The sequence below is a fragment of the Corylus avellana genome, chromosome ca3 (genome assembly GCF_901000735.1).
Source record: "Corylus avellana chromosome ca3, CavTom2PMs-1.0".
Classification (NCBI taxonomy): Eukaryota; Viridiplantae; Streptophyta; class Magnoliopsida; order Fagales; family Betulaceae; genus Corylus; species Corylus avellana.
Genome location: NC_081543.1, coordinates 37290014 through 37312828, shown reverse-complemented (window position 1 = coordinate 37312828; position 22815 = coordinate 37290014). Strand labels below are relative to the sequence as shown.

At 36.3% G+C, this 22815-nt stretch overlaps 4 protein-coding genes across 6 annotated transcripts; 1 reads left to right on the top strand and 3 right to left on the bottom strand.

Annotated features, from left to right (window-relative positions):
* The first annotated feature begins 1215 nt into the window (after nucleotides 1–1215).
* Nucleotides 1216–4054, top strand: LOC132175349 (transcription factor MYB97). Its single transcript, XM_059587264.1, has 3 exons — nucleotides 1216–1613; nucleotides 1796–2627; nucleotides 3506–4054. The coding sequence occupies exons 1-3, from the start codon at nucleotides 1251–1253 to the stop codon at nucleotides 3775–3777; spliced, it is 1467 nt and encodes a 488-aa protein (XP_059443247.1). The 5' UTR covers nucleotides 1216–1250; the 3' UTR covers nucleotides 3778–4054.
* A 4225-nt stretch (nucleotides 4055–8279) lies between these two features.
* LOC132175892 (autophagy-related protein 8C-like) lies at nucleotides 8280–11481 on the bottom strand. 2 transcript variants are annotated; one of them, XM_059587983.1, is made up of 6 exons: nucleotides 11306–11481; nucleotides 11118–11200; nucleotides 9653–9708; nucleotides 9494–9546; nucleotides 8659–8777; nucleotides 8280–8557 (listed from the first exon to the last, which is right to left on the bottom strand). In XM_059587983.1, exons 2-6 carry the CDS (start codon nucleotides 11152–11154, stop codon nucleotides 8463–8465), a joined length of 360 nt encoding a protein of 119 aa, XP_059443966.1. In that variant the 5' UTR covers nucleotides 11155–11200; nucleotides 11306–11481; the 3' UTR covers nucleotides 8280–8462. The 2 variants fall into 2 exon arrangements, with proteins under 2 accessions (XP_059443966.1, XP_059443965.1); XM_059587982.1 differs by having other exon boundaries at nucleotides 11118–11197.
* A 1057-nt stretch (nucleotides 11482–12538) lies between these two features.
* Nucleotides 12539–13751, bottom strand: LOC132175813 (CASP-like protein 2D1). The gene is made up of 3 exons (XM_059587870.1): nucleotides 13425–13751; nucleotides 13020–13131; nucleotides 12539–12883 (listed from the first exon to the last, which is right to left on the bottom strand). The coding sequence occupies exons 1-3, from the start codon at nucleotides 13613–13615 to the stop codon at nucleotides 12620–12622; spliced, it is 567 nt and encodes a 188-aa protein (XP_059443853.1). The 5' UTR covers nucleotides 13616–13751; the 3' UTR covers nucleotides 12539–12619.
* A 1704-nt stretch (nucleotides 13752–15455) lies between these two features.
* Nucleotides 15456–22774, bottom strand: LOC132173836 (probable beta-1,3-galactosyltransferase 3). Of its 2 annotated transcripts, none has more exons than XM_059585467.1 (11): nucleotides 22207–22774; nucleotides 20550–20646; nucleotides 20295–20356; nucleotides 20005–20216; nucleotides 19837–19900; nucleotides 18230–18302; nucleotides 17975–18095; nucleotides 17463–17550; nucleotides 17258–17383; nucleotides 17050–17159; nucleotides 15456–16016 (listed from the first exon to the last, which is right to left on the bottom strand). In XM_059585467.1, exons 1-11 carry the CDS (start codon nucleotides 22317–22319, stop codon nucleotides 15868–15870), a joined length of 1215 nt encoding a protein of 404 aa, XP_059441450.1. In that variant the 5' UTR covers nucleotides 22320–22774; the 3' UTR covers nucleotides 15456–15867. The 2 variants fall into 2 exon arrangements, with proteins under 2 accessions (XP_059441450.1, XP_059441449.1); XM_059585466.1 differs by having other exon boundaries at nucleotides 20295–20359; nucleotides 22207–22773.
* Nucleotides 22775–22815: the final 41 nt, after the last annotated feature.

The window sequence follows — 22815 nt, the reverse complement described above, 5'->3', positions numbered from 1 at the left end:
AACCTAGTTAATCCATTTAAATTTTGACCTACTGTCTCAGTATTGTAATTGACTAATTTCCTTTCATAACCAAGTTGCTTACTATTGCTTGGACTGCGCCATCAATGGCCGAAATGGAAACTTTATTTATGCATCTTTATAAGGAACAAGCATCAAAATAGATTGTCTGCAAAAGCCAAGCCCTAGGTACTCTAGTACCATTTACTTCTGCCTCCCTTTCTGCTATGCCATTAATTAGTACTAGTTTACAACGATGTACCTTGGTTGCCTTTTACCTTTTACCTTTTGCCTCACTAGAAATGTGAAAAATCAAGGTTAATTTTAATTCGATTTATTTATTTAAACATGCAAAAACTTTAGTTCATATCGAGTTGAGAAGTGGTATAAAAAATTATCAATCGTAGCTAAACTCGTACCCAAAAATCATAGAACTATCACAGTTGCCAAATTCCAATAACATTGGGTCTCTCTTTCTCTAGATTGGCTTCCAATAATTTCGTTTTCTAGATATTAATTACCACAGTGAAAAGTGCCAAACCAAGGCTGTATCCACTCAGCATATGAGCAAATAAGATATATAGGAAAACAGCCAAAAAGTGCTGTAAAAAGGAACTCAGCCAAGAGGGCAAATAAATATAGCGCCTAAAATGGTACACCATGAAGTTTTAGCGCAATAGTAGCCCCCTCACCTCTAAATTGCTCTCACTCCCCCAAACCCCATCTCTTGTGGGTCATCTTAGAGAGGCCCTCCAATTCCATGCTCTGCCTCCTCAGCCCTTACGCCGCCATCATTGCAGCCTCTCTTTTCTCTATCAGATGCTCACAAAATCAAAGCTCACATTTTTGCATGCTATAACAGCAATTTCCTGATTCTGGCTTTCCTTTCTTCTTTGTCATTAAGCAAACCCAAACATCCAAGAGCCCGACAAACAAAGTACATTCGAACCCCATCTGAAGTCATATTACATAGAACAAAATAATAAACACACACACCAAAAAAAGAAAAAAAAAGAAAAAAGAAAAAAGAGAGAGACAAATCTGTAGAACAAATCTACAGGGCCCACGAGAATCAAAATCCCAGAAGACCCCCCCCCCAAAAAAAGAAAAAAAAAAAAAAAAAGGGGAAAAAAAGAAAAAAAGAAGAGGCAATAATAGAGTAACCAACCAACTCTATATAGTAAAGTAGTCCTATGAACAAAGCCGTGTTTGGCCACTGGAACAATTAGCTGTGTAAGCCATATATAGTGGCAATGACACCCAAGAACAACAACAACACCACCGGCGGTCCACAAAGCGATGGGTCCACGGGGTCGAGCGTGGGGACCGGAAGTGGTGGGGCCGAGGGTAGTGGTGGGGTCGCGCTGAAGAAGGGCCCTTGGACGGCCGTGGAGGACGCGATCCTAACGGAGTACGTGAGGAAGCACGGTGAGGGAAACTGGAACTCGGTGCAGAGGAACACCGGGCTGGCACGCTGTGGCAAGAGCTGCCGGCTCCGATGGGCCAACCACCTCAGGCCCAATCTCAAGAAGGGTGCTTTCTCTCCCGACGAGGAGAGGCTCATCCTTGAGCTCCACGCTAAGTACGGCAACAAATGGGCTCGCATGGCCGCTCAGGTGCATGTTTTTACACCTATGTGAAACATGTTTTTGTTTTGCCATCGATCTTTGCTGATTCTTTTTTTTTTTTTTTTTTTGCTCTGGGTAGCTGGTTTTGGTTTGAATTAATTCTTCATTTTGATCTTCTTCCATGTTAAATTATTGAATTTATATTCTAAAACTCCAATCTGTTTTGTCAGTTACCTGGACGAACAGACAACGAAATCAAGAACTACTGGAACACCAGGGTGAAACGGCGGCAACGCCAAGGCCTGCCTCTCTACCCGCACGACATCCGACCATCCTCCCAATTACAAACCCAATCTCAACCCACCACTTCGCCAGCCCCCACCGCCCCGGGGACCCCAACCACCCCAACCTCCCAAACCTTCCATTTCCACGGCTCCCACCACCCATCGTTCTCTCTCTCCCCGACCCCACCGCAGCTCTCCCCCACCTCTCATCATCAACCATTCTCCACACAACCCTTCGCCGCCACCTCCTCCTCATCCTCCTGCTCCCCCGCCTTCACCTTCCAACGCCCCACTCCCATCCTGGGAGCCCCTTTTCGCTTCAAGCGCTACCGTGATCACTACACTGGGTTCTCGCTGCCCATTTCGCCGACACCACAAAGCAATACACTGACCCAGTTGCCTGACATGACTTCCTTTCAGTTTCCGATGACTTTTAGCCACAATTCTTCGCCGCAGCTGATGAGGACCCACTTGGAACTAGAGCAAATGGTGTCCCCTGTCTCGGCTTATTCGGTGAAACAGGAGCTCCCTTCAAACCAATTTTCGTCGCATCATCATCATCCTCCGGCCGAGGCCTCAGAGATCACCATCGATCTGGATGTGAATGCGGCTGCCGGTCAGGGCTCCGGGAATGGGTTGTTGGAGGACTTGTTGGAGGAAGCTCAGGCATTGGCAGCGTCCACCCACGTTTTGAGGAAACAGAGTTCTTTGGAAGAGAAGCCTGTGCTTGATGGGTTCAAGCATTGGGAGAGTTCAAGTTCCATTCACTGCCCTTCTGGTAAGCTTTCTTACTAATTTGCTCAATCCCATTTCTTATAATTTTATACTATCTTTCTACCGATTATTGCATTTAATTGTATTCGTTAGAACTGTGGACGATTGGTGTGTGATTGTTTAGGCTACAGCAATTTTAATGCATTGGTGATCAATCTGTTTAGATACATCAATTTTGGTTTTAATTCTTTCAGCTGCATAAAGTTTCTTTTGAAGGAGTTAGACTGCAGATGCCTGCATTAATTATTCTGCATTGGATTAACTCTTTCATTTATGCTTTGGAGTTGATTTTAATGCTTGGGAGTTTACTCTCTCTCTTCAAGCTTTTTATGCAAAAGAGATTAGTAAGAGAGTGAAATTGAATTTAGACATTGCTCTAGTTTTGGACCATTCAAATACCAATTTAAGTAGAGCTAAAAGAGAAAAAAAAAAAAAAAAAAAAAACCAATTTAAGTATCTCCCTGCTGTGTTAAATTTATGCGACCTAAATTAGATAGATGATGTTGAGGTTCAACAATGTCGTTGCTCTGCTCACTTGAACGGCTCTTAGATACTTTGCAGGGTGCAATTTCGAATGCTATAAAAGGATTTGGCTTCCTTCACTGAACACCAATTGGTTTTCAGCTAAGATGGTCAAAGATCCGATCCAACAGATGAGATGAGATGAGATGAACTCTACTTGTAGAATGGACATGGCCTATCTAGGTTAACTTATTATTGAAATGGAATTGAGGATTTCTTCACCAATGAAGTTTATAGTAATGAGAAAGAGAAACATGTCTTGAAGTCCAAATTACAGCAGTAGTTTAATTACTTAATAATATATACCCAATTGTAGATATAATAATGAATTAATGTCCATTTTTTACTTAAAAAATGCAGTAGTGAAAGCAGAGGAAGAACGAGGAGTTCAGCTCAACACCATGCAAGAAGACTTGTCGAAGCTGCTCAATGGTATCCCTTCCAACATGCAGGTCCCAGATTGGTACAGTGACAGTGGGGAAATCTCAAACGGGCAATCTTCAGGTGTTACAGAAGAAAATATGGGCATGGACATGCAGCATATAGCTTCATTGTTTCCTCTTGCCGCCACAACAGATCATGGCAGAACCCCTGGCTCCTGCTCTTGGGACAACTTGCCTGGAATTTGCTAAGATGGTTTGAATTAATAACCATAATAAATAAAGTAAAAGGCTTTGAAGTCAATATGGGGTTTCATTTCTTGTTTGATCTTTGTTTTTGTCTGGGTTTCGATGGGGTTTTTTTTTTGTTGTTGTTTTTTTTTTTCTTTTTCTTTATATATAGTTATTGTTTCTTTCATTCTTCTGAACTTAAAAACATGGCAGAATCATAAATGATCATTTATCGAGAACAATTAATATATTATATATATTTATATAGACATGTATATATTGATGATTCTTGATCGAATACTTCCTCTTATAGCCATTACTAAATTAAAGGACCAAATTAAGCATGCATGCATGTTAGCAGAAGGATTGCTCATTGCTGCTCTGCTCTAAATTTAGCTTGGGTTTGTAATCTTTGCTAAACTTGGAGGCCATTAAAGTTGTATTAATATTCTAAAGAAGCTGGATTAGCTGTCAAAACTTGACAAAATGGTACGTGGCTTCCCAAAGTGGAAGCTTCTCTGACTTTAAGGAACAATAATCGCATGACTAAGCTGTCCGGAGATTGGTCCATGCAATATACGTGCACAGATTTGGGGCTTGCAGCATGGTTGCACCCCCAGGCACACCTTATTTTATGCCTTCGAATATATGATATGATTTTAAAAATTATGTTTATATTTCTTATAGGGTAATTAATTAACAAATATTTCATCTATCTAAATTCTTTAATTATTAAGGAATATATAAAAGCATAATGTAACTCTATCGGCTATCGCGCTCTTTCCTTGTAGATGTCTATAGCTAAGACTGAACTGAAGAAATTCGTGGGCCCAACTCATCTGATAAAACCGGTTCAATAAAGAGAGTTGTCCATTCCTTATAAACATGCACAAGGTCTTGTCCACAGACAATCTGAGATTATTTCTCAACACCTTCCCTCACATGCAGGCTGGTATTTTTTCTAGTCATTGTCACAGGGTAAGTAGTATAGACCCCATTCATCCTGTGGTAGGCTCTGATACCATAAAAAAATTCGTTAGGCCATAAGGGATTTTCACTTCCCTTTCATTTTCTATTTAGTTACAAATTTCTTCAAGGTTCTTTCATGCCTTTATTGCTTGCCCCTTACTTATTTGAAGGAAATTCAAGCAAAATGAGGCCGGGGTTGATCATCATTGGCTTTTTCTTGATAATTGGCTTTATTCGCTTTCTCATTCTGTAGAATATTGTTGGGATTTTGCCCCATGCACATATTAAATGCTCAAAAATTGGAAAGCTTGCATTAATCCAGTGTGCTAAAACGTTCACACCTTTTATTGCGGGAGGAACTTCTTTCCTCTACGTGTGTGTGTGACATTTGCTACATTCAAAAATTAGTACAAAATTTCACATGCTCTATTAGAACATATGATTTGAAAATCACATGCTTTATTAAAAATATATATAAGAATTACATGTTCTAAGGGCCCGTTTGGAAGTGCGATTTTAAAAATTGCGTTTTTGAAATCATTACTTTTTAAAATCGCATTGGCGTTTGGTAAAACATGTTAAGAAGTATTTTTTTTATTAATTGAGTGTTTGGATAACATTAGCATATAATTGCGGTTTCATGGCCAAATAGGTAAATATTGCGCCAAATATTGTTTTAAGGGAAATCGTGATTTTGGTTTAAATTCACACTTTTTCAAATAAGCATCCTTTAGTCAGCTTATAAAAATTCCAGATTTTTTCACGATTTTAAATTTTGCGTTTTTAAAATCGCAATCTCAAACACTCCAAAATTGCAATTTGGTTTAAACACGCAAATTATATTTTTAAAAACACACTCCCAAACGGACCCTAAATGTCAGCTTAATAGAGAATTAGTGCAATTGTGGCACATTTCTCGTAACTTTGATTGCGGGAGGATTGATCTTCTTTCCTTTTTGTGCGTGTTTGATGGTGATAGTGGGTGGTGGTGACATTTGCTGCATTTAAAAATTAGGACATGTGTTCTTAAAATATTCACATGTCCTATTAAAAATACATGTAAAAATCACATATTTTAAGAATAGATATCAGATAATAGTTATAGACTTAGTCATCTAATCTAATTTAGAAGAAAACATTGTACTTCAAATTAATAGCATTTGACTTTAAGTTAAGTGACAGTGCCACCTGATTTTGTTTTTTTCAATTATGTAGTTTTAATTATTTGGAAGAAGCTAGAAACTATATATGCATATGAATGGCATCCTTATTATTATTTTTTATTTTTTTATTTTTTTATTTTATTTTTTCTAATCAAATAAGGGAAGGCGGGAGTAAAACTTTTGTAGTCTTTTAATGGCATCCTTAATTGTGTGGGAGTAAAACTGTCTTTGCGAAGTAAAAAAAAAAAAGACTCCAAATCAAATGGGGTTTTTTCAAAAGAAATGATAAATGCACAACTTTTTGGCATAAATTTGGTCCAATTTTTCTCTTATGTGATCATTTTTTGTAAAAACAAAATAAAAAGAGAAATGCTATAGTGTAATAAAAAGACTATTTTTTGCCCATAAAAGTCTTAGGTGGCAAGAGGCCCCATCTGTAGTTGTTGTGGCCCCATCCACTGATAGGCCTATGGCCTCTTGCCACCTAAGACTTTTATAGGCCAAAAATAGTCTTTTTATTGCACTATAACATATCTTAAATTTTTTTAAAAAAAAATTAAAAAAAGTAATAACATTTTATGTGGTCATTTTTTATTTGTTTTTTTTTTTTTAAAAAAAAAAAAAAAAGTATTTTTCTTCAATAATGACCATTTTCTTTAAATATATATATATATATATATATATATATATATATATATATATATATACCATTTTTATGAAGAAAATATCAATTTTTTTTTAAAAAAAAATACCAAATAAAAGAAAAATGATCACATAAGATGTTATTGCTTCAAAAAAAAAATTTTTAATTTTTAATTTTTAAAAAATAAAAAATAAAAAATAAGAGAAAAATTAAGCCAAAATTAAGCCAAAATTGTACCACTTTTTTCAATCCTCAAAAACTAGTTTTAGACTTGCTATGTGCTAAAGCCATCAAGGCGCCCACTGCATGCAATTGCAAGGCTCTCCGCCATCTGTTTTCCATTGCAAAAAAAGTCATGATTGTTTTGATACTCGGATCCTTACAAAAGCAATAACTTTCTAATTATTTAGTTGGCCAAGTTGGCAAGCCACTGCCGTTTAAGCTTATAAATTGCAAAATAAAGAGCTCAATTACAAATTCCTCATTACTTTCTTATAAGCTTGAAACACATCTTTTTATATGACATTTATATCCTGAGCTGGATCTTGTATTTAAGTGTAGTGTTGATAGATTACTGTAACGTTTACAATAAATTTTTTACAAACTGACATGACAATCGTTTCATCAACTGAATAAATAAATTTGGTTGTCAAAAATTTGATTGTTTAATTTCTCTCATCTATTGTGCCACTTGACACTCATGTGATCAGTTTGTAAGACATGTACAATAAAAGATTGGATAACTATGAGAAGAAGAAGATAAAAGTAAATGACTAACGGAAGAAGACAAAAGTAAACAAGGGATGAGAATGCATCCAGTGAAATGTCTTGAGGTGACGTATTTTATCATATTATAGGTATAGAAAGTTTCTCAAATGAAGCAAGGGTGGTAAGCATATCAATCAGAGATGATGGAGAAGGTAGGATGGTTGAGATCCAATATGACAATTTGAGTCACCTTCCAAAATGAAGTTTTGCAGGTTTAAGGAGGGCACCAGTTGAGCCACCAATAGAGCCTCTCCCATGTTGGGGTCATACGGAGGGCTTTCTTGCATTGAAAAATCATCAGGAATGGCCATGTCAAAGTTAATCTTGAAAACATTGGCTGGAGGGGTACCCATCAGTGGACAGGGGTTGGAGGATATGTTTTGGTTCAGGATTTTTTAATTTTTTAATTTTTATTTTTATAACAAGGAATCCCATCAAGCCAACAACTTCGTGTACCCACTCCTGTTAGGTAAATCTTGAACCTATGTAAAGCGCCCCCTTCACACGGATCGGGTAATACTCTGACCTCGCCGGCGGACTGGTCTCAAAGAATTGTTTGCACCCAAAGAAATTCAAACCTTAGAGCTCATGATTACCACAAATATCAAAGCTCTCTCCCGGGAAGCTCCTCAATATTCTCATCGTTTTCAGAATTGATTTGATGGAGTGGAGACCGAATCAGATAAGTTTGACACCCAGGGTCGCATCCATTGATTAGCTGCATGAAATTAGTGCAAAATTGACTGGAAATCATATAAGATTTGATACAAGTTTTTCTCCAAGGTCCTGATGGAAAGTTGAGTCGAAATCACATAAACAAATCATACCATCAAGTTTGCCACGTTTCAACTGCTAAAAATCAATAAATTAATGATTTACCAAGTTTGGAAACATAAATTAATGCAACACAGGCATCCACACTAAAGGGTCGTCATATATAACATATAGGTCTATAAGACAAATTTATTGCAAGACCTCTATATTAATAATAGCCCAAGGAGAAACCACATTATATTTACTGCATAGAATCCATACACTTGAACTGAGTTTTTAAGAGCAACCCTCAAAGTTGAGATGAATTAATAAGAGCTGACAGCAAAGAATGTACAAGATCTGAATGAGTCTTAAAAACTTTATTTACATATAATTCAGCTTGACAGCACTCAGAAAGATCCAAAAGTGTTCTCGCCACTGTAAGTCATGTAAAGGAAACCATCCTCATCTTTGTTTTCCTCGTAGATAGCAGACATCATGGCAGCTGCAATATAATAAATATAAAATACACGTAAATTAAGTAAATATAGGAGCAAATATTACAAGAACATATATAGTGGAAGGAAATAAAAAGAGAATTCTGACCAGTTGGTGGCAAGATGTTCTTGACAAAGATAAATATGGCCTTCTCGGCACTGAGTTTTATCCTCTTCCGGACTACATATACGAACTGCCCAACAGTCAGATCAGCAGGAACCAGATATCTGCATTCATCAGACAAAAGCATAAATTCACCTTCTACATTGTAAACACTACATAATATTTCTTTTAAGCATAGTCGTGATATTGCATTTCATCATTGGATAAACTTATATGTCTGCAGTATATGGTTAAACATATCAAATAACATATTGCAGTCGCACCGGAATTTATTTAGAAGCGAGCCCTAAACATTTATTGAGACACCCTGCAGCCATATGACATACCAACTCATAGTACTACATAGCACCAATTGCACTCACTCTACTTCACAGAAGCAGCTCTCTCTCATTACTGAGGTCTCTCAAATAATTCAGAGGCCTAGAGTCACTATCAATTACTCCATGCCCATTTCCTACAAATATATATTAAATACTATGCCCTCAACAAAGCAAGCCTCGGAATCTAATTGTCTGATTGAGAAAGAAGAAAAATAGCATCAAATGGAGAGAATTCAAGCACAGGGAACGAAATGAAGTCCAAGCTGTGACAATTCACCACCTTGAAAAACAATGCCCAACAGGCATTAAAAGGTTACATTCAACAACCAAACCAAAAGAAAGAAAAAGAAAAACAGCAAAAACATGGTAAAATATTGAATTTCTGGATTGGTTCAAGAGACCTAACCTATTAGAAGACATAATGTAATGACAAACTCAGCCACAACTACGTTTGAAATAAATAATGGACATATAAAAACTAAAATAAAAATTTGACTAACTTCTTCTTGTCAATATCAGGTATGTCACTTCGTTCAGCCTTCTCCACAATAACCTAAATAGCACAATAAAATCTATGAGAAGAAGAATAGGCGATAAACAGTATGTGTAAGACATCAAATGTATAAAATGTTTTTGAAAATGAGATATGGACTTCATACTGGTATTCTATCAGGATACTTCTCCCTGATTCGAGTAGCTTCCGCTTGCCTCCTTTCTAGTATGTAGACAAAAATGCAACATATTTGTAACAAATAAGAACATGAGTAAGCTTTGTAATGAATTTCACATATCCCTGAGCAAATCAACAAGAAGACACCAGAAAAAATAGTCGGTCTTTTTTAAGGCACGCTAATATATCTCAGAAACAGAGAGTTGGGAAAATATGAATGATGGCTAAGAAAAAGTGTGTTCCTATTTCCATGCAGCAATTTCAGAGAAGTTTTCTATTATTAGTCCCCTTACAGTCTCTTTCCTTGACACCTATAACAGTTTATTTAAATCTTCTCAGGATTCCCCACATATTTTTCTATTAAATAATACCTCCAATGGCAACCATATTTTTACTTTTACAAAAAAAACATTTTTTCACGTTGGCAATTTCTTGAGATAGAACTCATTGCCTGCCCTTGACTTAAAATGGACAAATGAAGAAGCACACCTGGGTAGACTTCCAGAGCACTTTGTCACATAAAGGAAAGATGAAAAATTCTGGCACTTCATCTCTTAGGAAAGAACAAATAACATAAATTCCCAAAAGGCTGCCTTCCATAATTTCACTTTCTAATATTCAATTAATTGCAAACAAAATATCTTCTACCTTTTTAAAAAATAAAAATTTATTCAGGTTTGTCATTGTTCCACACAAGCACGGTTAAGTGGGAAAGGCAATCGTACATTGACAACATATCTAGATTGTTGGCAAATCAAATTCCTGTATTAAAACAGTAAAAATTTGAAGTAGACAAAACTAAATAGATAAACAACAATGGGAAAGCCTTGAGAGAACTCTCATGTAATATGGACTTTCAAGCCCAATAAACACCAGCATCACAACCAACGAGATCATACCAGTGAAAAGACTCGAATTAAAATGACAAACTAACCCATAAAACTAAGTCTTCGAAGAATGCATGAGAAAAGAAATCGTGGAACTAATACCAGATTCCCATGCAGAACATACTATAATTATTCATGACATTCGCCAAAGTACCAAAAGACATGCCTTCTTCCCATCAAACAACAGGGCATATGTGGCTCCATAAGTTTTTGATACAAGAATGCACCACAAGTTCCATAAATCAATGATTCATACAATGAAATAGGCACTTCTTCTAAGTTAAAATTTCAATTCACCAAAAACCCGAATCATCACAAAATGTGCACAAGAAAAGGGAAAAGGAAACACATTTCTAATATATTCCAAAAACAATAAAAATTTGGAATTCCAAAAAAATAAAAATCTCATATAGTCCATAAATCCACCTAACAAGCAATAGAATGTCAATCCTTTTACAAACCCAGATAAAAAAATTTTAAAAAAAAACTCAGAGTTCCACAAAATCAACCACAATTTCCTTACAATAAAAAGAGAGAGAGGGAGAGAGAGAGAGAGAGAGAGAGAACCGAGGGGATGTTCGAGCTTGAAGGAGCTTTTGGCCATGTCTAGTAACTCTCCCTCTCTCTCTGCTACTGCTTTGCTAACACTGCTGAGTTTCAATTACATAAGAAATGGAAAAAAGAAGTTAGGGTTTTTGAGAACTAAACAAAATAGGGAAATGATTGGAAGAGAACCAAACATGAAACTGAATTACCAGGACGTGTCAGAGACAACAATATTTCAAAGAATCTTGAGCTTGAGAAATTCTGAGAGCGAGTGAGAGAGAGAAAGAGAGAGAGAGATATGGAATTCGAAGAAACAGAAATCGGTTTCACGTGAAAAGCTCCAGATCAGAGGATTTCCACTTTCCCGTGCCGTTACCTCGTTGTACCTGTAAGAATCTTGTAAACGCTGCCGTTTAAGGAGGAACCCTCTTTCTTCTCCCATTATTTGCAAGCCCACATAGCCTTGAAGTCCAGTTTACAATTGGTGAGGCCCAAAAATCGAGCCCATGTGCAACAGTGAATTTGCGAATGTGTGTTACTGACGCTCATTTTTTGGTTATTTGATATTGTCCTTTTCTGCTCGATTATGGTAAAATGAATTTTCCTGATAATTTAATAATATAAAAAACTCAAAATCTTTCTAAAATTTTCACCAGTTAATCAAATTTTACTAATTTCAACTAACATTTGAGTATAGTTTTGGTTGATTGTGTTAAAGTCGGGGATTTTTCATGGTATCAAAATCAAAAATGTCATAAGATCGAACCTTAACTTTATCAAATCACCCCATTTAAATTAAATATTTTATATTTATTAAAAGTGAGTTTGAGCTCACATGTGAGGGGAACTGTTAAAGTAATGATTAAGTGATTAAATTTTTCTCTTCCTATCAGTTTAAAATTTTAGAATAAATGGTAATTTAACAGATTGTTCGGACCGTTTCCAAAAAAGTGGCCGACCACCTCCAAAACAAGCAGGAGAGAGCGGTGGAACCGCCCGATAACCATTTTTTTGGGGATCACAATCCCACAAACACCAGTCTGCTGGCCGTGATGAGCCATTTTCTGTCATTAGTGCGTCATACCATTAGGCACTCATTGAGCAAGTGTGAATATGGAAGGACAAGGGGGAAAAAAGGCAACTGAGTGCTCGATCTGCTTTTTTGTGGGGTAGGTGAGATGGGCTGTGGATGGTTTCCTCTTGCTTCTGAAGCAATCCCCTTCCACTTTTTTTGACGTAGTGGTTTGTGTTAGGTACAAAACGTCCATGTCACTCCACATTGCACGCTACAAACACCTAGTGTTGATTGCACTTTACAAAGTTACTTTGTAAGCAAAGGAATTCTTTTCCCATTTCTTTCTATCAGTAGCATATTTTTGGTGGAGTGCTCCTGAGTGAGTCCCATATCCGTAACTTTATAAATGACTCTTAAGGAAATTCAGTTTGGCTTCCTAAATATCACTTATTATTTCATTAAAAAACATACATATATTATTATCCATTTGAGCCCAACTGTGTGAGTATTAAGCTCTTTCTTCTTCCACCTCTTTAGAAGGAAGGGAAGGAGGCTCAAACATGCTAAAAGTCCTAAAAGCTGAGATTACAGTAAGAACAATGAAGCAGCAAAGAGCCAAGGCATGGAGAACCAAGGCTACCTTCATTCTACTGCAAAACCTTCCATAGTAACTACAGGCTTCACTCCATGAGACTTCCCTGTCACCCTTGTAAGCCAAGTAGAGTATCTCCAACACTGCAGCCCCAGATGTGACCATTAAGTATGCTACAATCTGCACCAAAAATGAATGTTGAAATAGAATTATTCTTGCTGCCGCGCCAAACACTAGAAATAAAAATAAAAAATTTCTTAAAAAATATTTTAGGCCGAAACAAAAATGAAAAATTCCTCATTAGAGGTAACTAGACCTGGTCAGAGACAAAGAAGAGCCAAGCTTTCGTTACCAAGCACCTGACCCAGGTGGAAATAGCAGCAATAAAAGCGTAAGCACCACAAATGGCACTGATGCAAACCATGTACCTATAAAATAACTCAGTCATTAGCCTGGAACAAAGATAATATGGATAAATCATGAGAGCATGGAACTAAATATTCCTTACTTAACCCCAATGGTGGCAATTTTAAGGCTCCAGTGCCTCATAAAGTATCAAGGACATGTTTGTAAACTTTCGCGCCTATTAGCGAAAGTTCGAACTTTATCTGGCCCATGTGAAGGGAGCGCTTTGCACAATATCTCAAAAAACTAGTCTGGAAGAAGCTCGGATATATATACCACAATAAAATAAAATAAAATAAAATAAATAAAAACTTACTTGAGGCCCATAAGATTGGAGAACTCTAGTTTCCCATAGATGCTATTATCCTGCTGGTTTGTGACAGTTAGCCAAATGGTTGCAGCACTGAGAGGAATCACACAGACCCTAAGAGAAGAATCAAGGAGCTTGAGCGCTGGGAGGGTGTCATTGGAGGTGGGTGCATTAGCATCACCAACATCTGTTCTCATTCTTGAATAAAGAAAATGGCACTTCACTTTGAGCACCAACAGCAGCCGAGGTTCAGTGAGGTCGAGAGAGATCTTGTTGAACTGAAGTGTGGTTGTGGGGTTAGAAATAACCTTCTTCTTGTGAAAGGTAAATGGCTGTGAGAATGTGAAGTGACATGTTATATATATATAGGCTATAGCCCTTATAGTGGGAGAAGTAGTGGGCTTTGCTTTTTCAGTCTAAGAATGATGGCTATTATTTGTTTGGAATTATCTAGTAGAAATCCATCAATATTGATTCCACTGTCCACACACTTGGGTAGGTTTGGCAAGCTATTTACTATTTATTATATAATTAAACTTTAAACATTTTTACTTTTTACATTATTTAAATCACTTTTTATTATTATTTAAATAAAACAAATCATTATAAAACAAATTTTATTTTACTTTTTAATAATAAACATTCTTACTTTTAACAAGGCATTGCCAAACATAACTAAGAAAAGGCTCCCACAACTAGGTTTTTCTTACTCCATGTATGGAGCATTCACATTGGGTTATGGGTTATTAAAGGTTATTTCGGCTAGTCCTATAGTAGATTTAATTGAAAAATTACTCACATTGGCTAGCTATTTTAACAAAAAAAAAAAAAATTCTAAACTACTACAATACACTTATCAAACATTAAAAAAACATTTTTTTTTTTTTTTTTTCATTCTATGGTTTTCTCCTTTCTGTCTCTCTTCTTTTTTAGAAAAAAAGAAAGAAGTGATTTTTAGCTAAAATAGAGAAGAAATTTGCTAAACTGAATGTGAACATGTAATATATAGTTGATACAGTGCAATAATTGAACAACGCAACTATTGAACCACTTTTTTTATTTTGGAGGTTGGCCCTAGTTGGGGGCTCTAGAACTCTTAAGCTTCGTTTGTTTTAGTATAAAATATTTTCATTTCACTACATATTGAATTTTGGTTTTGGTGAATATCGACCCACTTAAAAGTAATGATATTTAGCCAAAGCATAAATAGTTTTAGAAAAGGGAGAAAGAAAGTAGAGAGAAGAATGGAACCCGTGAAGAATGCTATCAATACATATACAATGTATATTATGTCACAGAATATGACTAATTTCAAGTGAAATTGAGAAAATCTATTTTTTCGGTCAATATTTTGTTTTGTAGCATGTAATTGTGTACATAGTGTCACCTCATTTAAAAGATGTGATAACATATATATCATTAGATCTTAAAAATCTAATACGGACCATAAAATATATAAATTAAGGTGTTGTTTGTTAAACAACATCACATTCCCCCACATTATTCATCTCATTTTTAAAACAATCAGCATCAAAACATTATCACTTTTTATATCACATCATTTACTTTTTACTACAATTTAAATAAAAAAATCACTACAAAACAAAATTTTCTCACTTTTCAATACAACTTTTTCACTTTTCTATACTAATTATTACACTTATTTTTTTTTCTCACCAATCATGAACAGTGCATTGTAAAGCCATTGTTGTTTACCAAACAAGGCCTAAGAGGATCTTGTACAGAGTAATAAAGCTTCTGAAACTTCTACAATTAACAGATAGGGAGAAGGAAAAAAATAAAAATAAAAAAAATCATTCAGTGTGTAGCAAAATATTTTCATTTTAGAATATCTGTTAGAGGAGAGTCTGCTGCTGGAGATGCTCTAATAATAAGACACAACTGCTATGTTTTATTTAAATAACAAGTTAGGTTAGTTCAACAGTCCATTTATTCGATTGAGTCATGAGTTAACTTAAAAGGAATGCAATCAAGACGTGCTGGTGAAGCTTCAGCATCAAGAAAGAGATAATCATAAGATGAGGATATTCATCAATCATTTTACTTGCAAGTTGCAATCATGAATAGGGGACAAAAGCTATCAAAAGTACAACAGAAAAAATTCAGTAATGAATATGGCAATAGGAAGCTGATGCTAGCCCAAATAGACACTTATTATGGAGCCACATTGGCCACGGCAAACTTACAAATTGGCCCTCCAAGCAATTAAAGAATGGCTACTACGATCTCTTTCTCTTTTAGGTTTGCTATTGGGTCTCTCTCCTAATCTAAAATGGAGTACAATCGCAGGAAAAGAATTCAACCTGCAAAGCCCCCCCACCTTTCGTCTGTATCCATCACATTTACATCTTCATGTTACAAATATTTTCCAAAACACGCTCAATGCAATGCATTTAGTTCCTCCTGAGTTTGGAAGAAATATTATCCATCAGAACTCTGCAGTCCATAAAGCATTCTCACCTTCTCCACACCGCCGGTGAACCTCCTTGATCCTCTCAGCAGACTTGCAAATCCCACTGCAGGTCCAATCAAAAGAAGCAACGCAGATGTTGCCGGCCTGAGCCTTCCATTCGCAATCTGTGGCAAAAATTGGGAACAAGAACTATAAGTTACACATTCTGTCTGTACAATAATTATTCCTATCATCATACCATGCACAGACAAACAAGCATGTCAACCAAACACACACACACACACACAAGCCCACTAACAAATATTGACAAGGCGGTGGCAAGGAATAAAAACCCTCAAGCTAGAATTGGACTTTGATCGTAGTGAGTGCTTGAACTTTAAATCGAGGAACCAAAACCTAGGATTCGGTTATAAGCCTCTACAAAAGAGATGGGGATTTACTGCAATCCCCTGCCCAAAGAGCAAGGGGGTAGGGGAATTGTAGCCCCTTGTGAGAGAGGGCTCCCCCACTGCATTGCTCGGGCAGTAAGCCCCCTCACATCCCCCTGCCCAATTACAGCAGGCAAGGGCAACTTCTTGAGATCACCAATTAGGGATCCCGGTCCCTACAAAAGGCCATTAGTTAAGTCGTACCTGACATGGTTGTATAGGGGTGCCTCTAGATACTGATCTATATTTTCATATAGCAACATGTATTCTCTTAATCGCATGAGGATATGCCTGGACAGCACAGTTTCTCTAATGTTCCCATAGAGTGGGTCTATTTCGAGTGTGGAACAACTAATGCTTAGGATGTGGCAGGCTGCATTGCAGTAACACGTATTCCAGGAGTATATCCAATTTATCCCAATTATGGCATGCCGCATCAATTAATGTGCTGCACTCTTCTAACTAAATGCACCGAGGTGTCTCAGTATTCCCCTATTGTGCTTATTCAATGGCCATTATAATAAACCTCTGGGTATGCTACGGGGAAAATATGTTGGTCACTGACCTGAAATTAGGGGAGTAAAAGACATGATGATAGAGATTCTTAGTAAATGATCCACTGTGACCAGAAACTGTAGCAATCTATGTAAGTAAGATGCTTTACCTTCATTTGTTTTTGTCACAGAAACCTTAGTAACACCAAACACATGCAGATCCATGCACACACATGCTTAAAGGACTTCATAGACGCCTAAATTTATGAAATTACCAGGTGGTGTGCCGCAACATAATCTCCGGTCATCAATATGCTCTGCATCCAATCCAAGGAACCATGCACCCAAGGAAACATCCTCATTAGCATACTTGTGTAGCACGTGCCTATTTGATTACCATTTCAAGAGAAACGAGTTAGGGTAGATGAACTTTGGGAAAAAAATATTAGCAACTTAAATTCATAATAAAACACGAGAACTTACTGGTTGATTGATATATAAGTAGCCAAACTTTTTGAAATAGCATACAGCTGCCCTGTAGCATGACGGAAATACTTGTTTCCCTCCTCGCCAAATTTCCAATACTCAGGTTCATGGTATCTCACTCCCCTGTTGATAAAGAACAACAGGAAGAAGTGTTATAATTTCTAAATGTCTACCTATTGAACAAACTTCAAGACTGGCTTACTTTTGAGCTAGGACTGGACCAGATTTCATGCATCCAATGTACACCCTGGGCTTTGACCGATGTCTAGCTAAAGTTGCTCCAAGTGTTGCTGCGAAAACATGTTTCAATGTAAGATAACAGGGACAAAGACAAAAACATGAATTTTCCATGGCGACTGAAACATAATCAAGCCATAAGGACATTAAACAAACTTAATATTTGATTTCCATTCCGAGGAAGAAGAATTAGACTATGCCGATTATAAACTTTGATTTTTTGGTTCTACTGCAGCAAACCAACAAAGTGTTTCTTGTAATTATGTTAATGTAAGGACACTCCTTTGCATCACATTATAGTCATCCTAAAAGACTGTATAGCTTTAATGTGTAGTCCACTTTTATGGATACAAACCACGTGAACAATTTTTTACTCAAAAATTTATTCAGAGCCACTCTGTGTAAGTAAATACTTAATTTAAACTTCTACATGCACAACAGCAAGAGTGAAGGTTGGTAAATATATTACATCTTTACCTATATTTACATGTACATCATCATCAACTTTGACATAGAAATCCGCATCCCACAAAGCAACAGCAGTGGCAAAGTATGTCTTAGTCTTGGCTGACAATTCAAGGTAACCTTCAACATGGTCCTGCTCCCATGAAATTTTTTTAAGACAAAACAATGCAATTAGCTGTTTCTTAAGGTCAACACAAACTAAAGATTCTAGCGTCAAATAGAAGATCAACATGGATGGTTGAAAAGAAAAAAAGAGAGAAGCATTACCAGCCTCAAGAGATCCCCATGCTTTTTGTCCTCAGCTTCAACAGCTCTATCAAGGATACCGCCTGACGTAGCACTGGCAATAGAATAGACAAAGAGAGGAAGAATAAATCAAACTCCATCCATGTAATGACCCAGGGAAAACACTAGTTACATATGCGCTATCACTCCAAAAGGAGCAATCAATTTGAAACTTCCCCAAAATCACATGTAAAGCCTAGTCTCACTTACTAAGGAACTAATGTGGAACTTAGCACTCATGAATGTCATATAATCCATCCACTCAATGTGAGCTACTCATCTTCTCAATATGGGACTAGGGTGTTACAATCCATTAGAACATCAAGTGTTTCAAAACTTGAGAGTACTATATATGAATCAATACTTATGTAGACAATAGGAGGTACATCATGCGAGTACATGTGACCATACAACCAATGGTGTGATCACAGGGGTGTTCAAAAATGAGATATTAGATATAAAGAGCAAGAAAGAAATAGTATTTTTCTAAACTTGATAAAATACTCCTTTCTCTGATGAAGGGAGTGCAGACATAAACACAAACACATAGATATACACATATATAATGACCTATGACACTAATGTTAGAGCCCGGAAGATGTCTGGTGTGTCTACTTGATAAGTTTTCCTAACACAAAGGGAAAATCAAAGAGGAAAATAGGGATAATTTGTTTGAATAAATCAACACAAAGTTATATATGTCTAAGAGATCCGTCTGTATCTCTAAATATTAAATTTTAGAATCCTTTGGGCTAAAATCAAGTGATAAGTGGCGAGGTGGGATTGGCTTAGATCTCAAGTTCAATCTTGCGAAGGCCCTTTGGCATTCAAACATAAGGAATTGGTCTTTCTCACACATCTTAATGCTAAACCTGTTGCTTCCCCATGTTTCAGTTCACATCTAGTTAAGCATCTTATTTTCTTAGTGCTTAAAATATACTGTAAAGAATCGCACCATGTTTATCAATTTTTTTGAACTTTACTAATCATTTGATCTTTAGAAAATTTTCATTTGATCACTATATCTTTCACATACCTTTTAATCAGTCAGAGACTGAAAGCATAAGATTTTTAAAATTAGATTACAAAATTGGCAAGGTATATTGTTAGCGTATTTTATGCCTCCATTAATTCATGAACAAACTCCCAACCCTTGGATCTCATCATTCCGGAAACAAGTCCTTTTCCTCAAAATGAATCCAGTGACTCGATTGAAAATGCTTCCTTGCTTGATTAAGCACCGAAGGACAGTCGCTATGCTATACCAAAAAAGGCTTATTTAAGTTCTTTGTGAAGTTGAGTTTATTAACTTGTATAAACAGAAAAACTTTCAGTAAAATTAACTACAAGAAAGAATGGATATTCCCCAGATGACGTGTGAATGTCTTATAAACTTTAAGAAAAAAATCATTTATTGTCCAAGTACTTTTTTTCATTTGCCAAGATAGATTATAGGAGGCTGCATCCATGCCATGATTGAGATAGTGGCAAGACAAAAAATCAAGTTGCATGATCTTGATAGAAAGACCATAAAGTTCATGAACTTAATAAGGAACAATACAAGGTTAACAATTGTAAAAAGTACCCACCTGTGACCTATTACAAACCGAATTACAATTCCCTTCTCTTCCTCAAGCTTCTTTCTTTTATCGCCTGTTTTTCATATTAAAAAGCAAGTCACAGCTGACCATATTCAATCAAAAATTGGAAAAAGAAAAAACAAAGACTAATGAAATGTGGGTAACCAATCCACATACCTTGAGGCATCCAAGTAGCACGAACTGAATCTCTTCGCTTGCGGCTGCTAAAAGCAGTATTGATCCCTACAACCATCAAGTATTTTCTTTTCCCAATTGATTCAGAAATTTTAAGATCTTCTGATATGGGAGAACCATTGAGCATTGATTCCTGTGTAGCTCTTGCAGCAGCTAATTCCATCTCCAAATTTGAAATTGTTTTATCCAATGCACTGCATTTTGTACACAGTCAAAGATTAGCCTTTCAGCATTTTATAGAGATTTCGATAAGAAGCTTCAAGAATACTTACTGTATAGCATTGTGAGTCTTTGAAACTTCCCCTAGAATGTTCTTGGAGTCACGTTTTACATCCTTCTAATGAAAACCAAAGACCACCAACGTGTTAATAAACCAAAACACCTTTTGGTGAAGGAGCTAAAAAGCTTTTAAAAAACTACTACTTAAAAAACAAGACAGTAAAGACATAATTATATTTGTTTAGTTGTTATTACCTCAATAGATAGTAATAACAAAGTTTTCAAACTATTTGGACAAATATACTCACAATTGTTGAATCACAACCCTCTGAAACTAAATTTAGCTTTTCATCTTCAATATTTGTTGTCCTTGATATATCTTTGACTTCAGGCACTGTCCACATTCTGCAACCAACATATCTTAATTATTGTTAGAATACATATGAAAATAAATTACAAATTGAAACCTAATAATGTTTTTAACTTTTTATAAGCAACAATAATTCTATTGATAAGAGAAGAAACTCAAGGACAATTGACGTATTTAGGAGAATCCCCCAAAGAATTACAATCTAAGATTAATATAATCTTCAAAATCAAAACAAGAGGAAACAGAAACCCCTTCAATGATGACAGACATTCACACAAAGAACACAAGAAAGAAAATCCAAGTTCAAAAATTGATTTCCAACATCTTCAAAAGAACAGCTATTCCTTACTCTCCAAATTGTCCACATTAAGGCAAAGTGAAGCACCCTTCCAAAGGAAGCTCTTATTATTCTTATTTAACAACCCTTGCCAATTAAAGTGCACATCTATCACCTTCTTTGGCATTACCCATTGAAAAGCAACAAAGACAACAAAGACAACAGATGATAATTCACCCGTTAAAGAGATATGAAGCAACAAGTGATCCACAAATTCTCTACTACCTTTACACATGCAACCCCAAACTACAAAGTAACTTTTTCACTTCCATTAACATGTCTTAAGTGGGTAACAAAGTTCGTAAAGAAAGTATATACTCAGGAAATTCTGAAATGTTAGGAGATAGACAATAGTGAAGGATGTTGGTCACCAATGATGAACATAATATCTTGTAATAATTAGTGCATAGGAATCAAAGTGATGTCTTTCAAATCAGCCGGTAAAGGTCTGCCAGACCAGCCACAAGAACACTAATAAAGGCATTGGCCACCGAAAATAGAGGCACTATGTAAAGATGACACTCATCTAGTAGTATACAATTTCATTAACATACCACCGAGCCATTTTTTATTCATAATCACAATGAGCCCTTATTGCAGGCCATGCTCTTGAACCAGCTAATTTATTTGTTGTGCCAACAATTAAGAATTGGGGGTCCAAAAGTTCAATTCAATGTATTCCACCTGTAAGGCCTTGCTCACAATTAAGTGGGACTGTGGGAAAGTGAAAATAAGAGTAAAGCGGGGATTGGGAGCTGGTTCAATAACAGCTAGCCCAGTTAAAGACTCTCATTGATGACCATAATATCAGAATTCAAGTTCCAGCAATGGCAAAAACAAGTAAAACTAAAAGTAACTCGATTTGGATATTAAATTCAGATCTATCCCATTCCAACAAGACGAAATACCCACGGAACAAGCTTCGTGTTCTAATTGTACTTTTCTGAATCGCTCCCCCGTATTATCACTAGATAAAGATAATCTTAAATTACAAAAATACACTATATCTAAGTTCAAAAACTCTCATCACCACATAAATTCTTTACAACCTATTGCCAAATCAATCATTGATGCACATTATCCTAAAGACCCATTAAAAACCATCATCAGAAACCCCTAAAACAAAATATTTAAAAAAATTGGAGACAAACAAAGCTACCCACTTCACCAAACTGCACATACAAGCTACTAATCCAAAACAAAGCTACATATAAAATTGGAAATGATCAAATTAGAAGGAAAATATGAGAAACAATACCTATCAGAGAAGAGCATCCCAGCACAGAAGCATCCAATACAAAGCAGTAGAGTCCATCTCCGAGACACCACACTTTTCGAAGCTGGCTCTACCCCTCTGCTCTTCCAAGCCATTGTGCTCTCTTCTCTTCTCTTCTCTTCTCTTTTTACCCAATCAAAAACTAAATCAAACCAAAACCCATTTCAAATCCCAAGTCAACTAACCCAATTGACTCTGATTCAGATCAAAGTAAACCCCTTTGTTCACAAACTCACAGCTCTGGACACAAAATATTGCTCACTCACTCTCTCTCCCCCCTCGGAATTTAGGGTGTGTCGGTCTGTCGGTCTGGCTGTCTGTCTATATGTCTCTCTCAAATGTAGTTGCAGAGAAGGTGGAGGTGCGTGGAATTGAGAAGAGTAGAAGACCCAACAACAGTGTGGATGAATATAATGTATTAAATTACTCGACCGACTTATTTTTCTGACCCATTTGTACGTTTGCCGATTTGGATACGAACATCTTTAACAACCCCTTGTAATGATTTTGTGTCCTGCCAGCATATTTCAGCTCAAAACAGACGCCGCTAACTTAGTTCACCAGCGTTCCCTTTTAAAGCCTATAAACATG

Excerpts from the sequence above, each read along its gene's own strand:
- LOC132175349 (XM_059587264.1), top strand. The coding sequence starts at position 1,251 with ATGACACCCAAGAACAACAACAACACCACCGGCGGTCCACAAAGCGAT. Across the intron at positions 1,614-1,795 it reads GGGCTCGCATGGCCGCTCAG|TTACCTGGACGAACAGACAA; the intron begins GTGCATGTTTTT and ends CTGTTTTGTCAG. Across the intron at positions 2,628-3,505 it reads TTCCATTCACTGCCCTTCTG|TAGTGAAAGCAGAGGAAGAA; the intron begins GTAAGCTTTCTT and ends TAAAAAATGCAG.
- LOC132175892 (XM_059587983.1), bottom strand. The coding sequence starts at position 11,154 with ATGGCCAAAAGCTCCTTCAAGCTCGAACATCCCCTCG. Across the intron at positions 9,709-11,117 it reads CAAGCTCGAACATCCCCTCG|AAAGGAGGCAAGCGGAAGCT; the intron begins GTTCTCTCTCTC and ends TCTACATACTAG. Across the intron at positions 8,778-9,493 it reads CCTGATATTGACAAGAAGAA|ATATCTGGTTCCTGCTGATC; the intron begins GTTAGTCAAATT and ends TGATGAATGCAG.
- LOC132175813 (XM_059587870.1), bottom strand. The coding sequence starts at position 13,615 with ATGAGAACAGATGTTGGTGATGCTAATGCACCCACCTCCAATGACACC. Across the intron at positions 13,132-13,424 it reads TCCAATCTTATGGGCCTCAA|GTACATGGTTTGCATCAGTG; the intron begins GTAAGTTTTTAT and ends GTTATTTTATAG. Across the intron at positions 12,884-13,019 it reads TCTTCTTTGTCTCTGACCAG|ATTGTAGCATACTTAATGGT; the intron begins GTCTAGTTACCT and ends TTTTTGGTGCAG.
- LOC132173836 (XM_059585466.1), bottom strand. The coding sequence starts at position 22,319 with ATGGCTTGGAAGAGCAGAGGGGTAGAGCCAGCTTCGAAAAGTGTGGTG. Across the intron at positions 20,647-22,206 it reads GGGATGCTCTTCTCTGATAG|AATGTGGACAGTGCCTGAAG; the intron begins GTATTGTTTCTC and ends TGTTGGTTGCAG. Across the intron at positions 17,160-17,257 it reads ACTTATATATCAATCAACCA|GCACGTGCTACACAAGTATG; the intron begins GTAAGTTCTCGT and ends GTAATCAAATAG.